The sequence below is a fragment of the Cariama cristata genome, unplaced genomic scaffold (assembly GCF_000690535.1).
Source record: "Cariama cristata isolate BGI_N322 unplaced genomic scaffold, ASM69053v1 scaffold17885, whole genome shotgun sequence".
Taxonomy (NCBI): Eukaryota; Metazoa; Chordata; class Aves; order Cariamiformes; family Cariamidae; genus Cariama; species Cariama cristata.
Genome location: NW_009617125.1, coordinates 1 through 4212, shown reverse-complemented (window position 1 = coordinate 4212; position 4212 = coordinate 1). Strand labels below are relative to the sequence as shown.

At 48.2% G+C, this 4212-nt stretch overlaps 1 protein-coding gene across 1 annotated transcript; it reads right to left on the bottom strand.

Moving 5' to 3' along the window:
* Positions 1 to 1229: 1229 nt before the first annotated feature.
* PTMS (parathymosin) lies at positions 1230 to 3939 on the bottom strand. Its single transcript, XM_009700430.1, has 4 exons — positions 3871 to 3939; positions 3039 to 3120; positions 2814 to 2875; positions 1230 to 2185 (listed from the first exon to the last, which is right to left on the bottom strand). The coding sequence occupies exons 1-4, from the start codon at positions 3937 to 3939 to the stop codon at positions 2135 to 2137; spliced, it is 264 nt and encodes an 87-aa protein (XP_009698732.1). The 3' UTR covers positions 1230 to 2134.
* Between the last annotated feature and the right edge of the window lie 273 nt (positions 3940 to 4212).

Here is a 4212-nt window from a genome sequence, read left to right as displayed (position 1 = left end):
TCTGCGGGGTGAGATGGGGCAGCAGTGAACGCGGCTGAGGCTGACCCCGGGCAGCAGAGAGAGGGCATGGCTGCAATGCCTGTGCTGCAACGGCCCCTGAACGCAGAGCCCAGCACACGGCTGCAGCTGGAGATGGGGATGTCCCAGGACCAGAGGGGCCTGTTTGAACCAGGCCCATCCCTGCTGGAGGAGAAGGGCCCGAAACCTCTGACACCGAGCTGGGAAGGAGTGAAGGGGTCAGGGCAGGAGCACCAGGGCTGTGGTGGCCCCTGGGCTGAGATGGGTCCAGACCCCGCAAAGGCTCCACCCGAAAATGGGTGCTGGGCGAGCTGATGAGATCCCACCAGGCAGGCACAGGCCCCCGGAGATGTTTGCTGGTGGGAAGGGGCTTGGCAGCAGCTGGGCCCTTTACACCAGCTTTGCCATTTGCACTACGCTTGTGTCCCTCTGTGCCCTGGGCCCAGGCCTGCACCCAAATGCAGGCATTTGGAGAAAATTATGGTTGACGCTTTGCCCATCCAGGAGCAAACAACTGTTTGCGCTTCCAGTATCTGATCTGTTGCTGCAGTTGTACAAGCACAAAGCCACTGATTCTCACACAAAACTTGGTATTATTTACAGCTCCCAGTCTCAGTGGCTCATTGCATGATTGCCAAAGTACGAGTTTAAGAAGAAATGCTAACAGCAGCTTCAAAGGTCTGCAAAGATTAGAAGACAAATGCTTGATAGATCTTTCCCAGTCAGCTGGTGGGACACAGAACTAAAGCTCTTGCCTCTTAAAACACTTCCCCATTGCTGTGACTGACACAGCGCTGGTCACTCCTGAAGCCAGCCAGGGCAGGGAGGCTACAGCGCAGCATACAGTCAGAGCAGCCCTCGGCTGCGTCAAGCAGCCACAGCTTGGGTTCTTCTTCCAAACCTCCATTACCTGGTGCCGAGGCCTGACGGCAGTTTCGAGAGCTTCACAATAGCCCTGGAGCCTTTTCTTACACTTGTGCCGTGCCCTCGCTGTCACTGCCTGGCAGAGGGAGCGAGCAGGGCTCGAGCACACTGGTCTCCAGTACCCAGGGGCCGTTCCAATCACTAACACGGGTCTTTTGACTAACTCAGGCTTCCCTTCTCTACCCACTGCTGGCCAAGCCACCGTTTTTCTGCAAACTGACTTCTACCGATCTGATCGGAACATAACCTAAGATGTACAGACAACCATCCACACAAGCGGTTTGAAATATTTTTAAACGCTTTTATTTACAGTGCTAGTTGAAAACAATATATATATTTATATCATCCTCGTGATGTCTGTGCCATAGAAAATGCTGTGGCTGTATTGCCTTTAATTTACAAAAAATGGTCACAAGAAAATCTGAAGGGAAAAAATGGAAATCAAAAGTTTGGTCCCCAATTGTTTCTCTCTTGATTTGTTTTAAAAAAGCCTCCAAATTAAAAAAATACGCAGTTCAGATGAATTTCATATATAAAAACAACCTTATCTTCCGAAAAATTCACGAGGGCCAGCTTGCTGTCATGTAAACTTGGAAAAAAAAAAGCTTAAATTCTGTCTCCGTGTGTGTGATTTAATAGAACCATTATTTGCTTGTAATATTCTTTTTCTTTGTCTCTCAGGGTTCAGTGGGAAAGTAGATGAGAAGGTCTAGGACTGGAAAATGCACCATGAGATCTGTGCCCGCAGGCTCCTGGACTCAGGGAGGATATCTGACAGCAGGTCTGGGGAGCAGAGGATATCAAGAATCTCAGTCATACTGGTGACAAAAAAAGGAGAGCAAGTGAAGAGGGAAGGAGAGGTGCTTGCCATGTGAGGAGCCTGACATACGGGGCTGGCAAGGTTATGTACCAGGCCCCAGGAAACAATGAGATTCTTGAGGGAAGAGAATGATCATCTGAATGTAGGGCACAGCTGAAGGGATGTGGGGGACTGGAACGATTTCAGCTGGGGAATGTCACAGATGGGCTAGGTCTTCAGGTGAGAAGGAAACTGCTGTCTTCCCTGTTTGAGAGCATTTCTAATCTTTCCTCATCTGAGATTGTGTGAAGCCAGAGGCTAACGGACAGTGCAAGCACAGGCTGGAATGGAGGAAGAGAGATGGACGGAACAGAGGAGATGGGAGGGGAGGACTCAAGCTGAAGACCCGTTTTCTGTCTTCTGTCTCTTTGGATCCACTTCATCCTATGTAGGACACAGAATAGGGCAGGGGGGGAAAGGAGTTACCATCAAACAGTCACCACACAAAGGCACATCATTTCTCCACAAAATTCTTAACCGTTCCTCTTCCCTCCATATGGAAATCTCCATTTGGCCTGCCCTAAATCCACTCCTCTTTAAAGCATCCTTGAGTGCCCGACACAACTGTTCTGTTGATGGTCATGGTTAGGACATGGACAGCTCCACTTAGAAGGATAACCACGCTGTAACTTTCAGGAGGTATAAGAAGCCCAGGCTCACAACACTTCATACAGGTCCTGAGATCCACCCTTACAAGTCCATCTTCTGGCCTGAAGCCCAGAAGTCACTGGCATTTAAGGGGTCATCGCCCAGCACAATCTCAAGCACCTTGACTCTCAAACAGTCAACACAGTGATGGTTAGTGGAAGGACCTAGATTCCACAAGGGGTCTACAGGGGTGTATTATCCCCTTGCCACATCAGATTTGTTTACCCATCTGCCGCTGAAGCAATGAGACTCGAGGCCAATTTGAGATGCTCAGCAGCAGCATCCACATGGATTTGATCCGCACATTTGATCAGCAGGTAACCTGGCTCCTTCTCACTGCCATTACTCTCATACTATCACTCACCTCCTCCTCCTCTGCAGATCGTTTTTCTGCGTGACCATCCTGCTCTTGCCCATTCTCATCTCCTTCTAAGCATGAACAAGAGAGGAAATCACAGGTGAATTGAAGTAGCATTTAAGGGAATGTAATCTCACAATCACAAGGGCTGAGAGAAGGATTTTCCCTCCATGATCTTCTATTCCCCCACAGCCTGATTCCTCCCATTCTCCCTACACCAACTATTCCTACCTTCATCCTCATCACCACCTTCTTCTTCATCCACATCATCAGGATTCTCTTCCTCATCCTCTTCAGCTCCATTTTCCTCATCCTGAACGAAACAAATTGGTCAGAGCAGAAATTGGCATCAGGATGACATTTCCATGTGCTCTTTGCTGCAAGTGCAAGAACAATCTCCACAGCTCCAGCCACTTCAGACTCCAGTCTCAGATGTAAATCGAGTGACATCCGCACTGTTACTCAGATACCGTTATTCCCACCACCCCAGCTGAAACCCTCCTCTCAACTAGCCTTCTTTACAAAACAAATCCTTCCAGTCCCTCCCCACCAGTATGAATGTCCTTGACTTCCACAAGCTTACATCGCGACAAGCTGCTGCCATCCCATCTCAACAATCAGAATATCTCTCCAGTTACAGGCTAATGACTTAGCCTATGCTCGTAGTATACTTCCAGATCCCTTCTGATCTTCATCAGTCTGTGCATTTCCTCACTGTTCCTCCCCTCACCTTCTTCAACTTATACTCCTTATGCACCTCGCGATACTTCAGTGGGCAGAGGACCACGTCTCCTGTGCCACCTTCTCCTACTTGCTCTTGTCTCCATTCTGTTCTTTGACCATTTTTCTTCTTGCTGCGCCATGCTGACTATGCTAAGTCCTTCAAGGCTCATTCTCCACAATTATCCTATAGCTCATTCTTCATTTATGAGCTCCCTTGGCCTGCCCTCTTTCTTAATCTCCCGTATTCCCTTCATATTCATCACCCATAGCGAGCCAGGCTAACCACCTCTTATAAAACCCTCCCTGATGCCTCTAAATCTATCCCTTAAAAAGGCCTCACCTCTACTATCTCTTTCTTCTTTTCTTTGTGGACTGTTTTTTCCTCAGGTTTTTCCTTCTTTTCTTTCATTTCCTATTTGCGAGATGAGAAAAAAAAAAAAATTCCAGTGGCGAGAAAATAAAAGACGGGGATGCTTAAACAAAGAGGGTTTAGAGGAGATGCCGAATAACGGTGAGGAGAGAAAGCAGATTAGGCGTTAAATCTGCCCGCCCTGACAAAGAAAAAGCAGAGAAAACGCGTCAGAGCTACTTTTAGACCACACACGTTGAAATCAGAAGTACTGAAGAGTTTAATGTTGTTTTAAAAGAACCTTGTTCGCAGGACCGAGGCGTTTCCGGCCCC

Bases quoted from the DNA above. Each gene is read 5' to 3' on its own strand.
- PTMS (XM_009700430.1), bottom strand. From the start codon at position 3,939: ATGAAAGAAAAGAAGGAAAAACCTGAGGAAAAAACAGTCCACAAAGAA. The intron at 2,876-3,038 runs GTAGGAATAGTT...CATGCTTAGAAG, and splicing joins AGGTGGTGATGAGGATGAAG to GAGATGAGAATGGGCAAGAG. The intron at 2,186-2,813 runs GTGAGTGATAGT...TGTCCTACATAG, and splicing joins GATCTGCAGAGGAGGAGGAG to GATGAAGTGGATCCAAAGAG.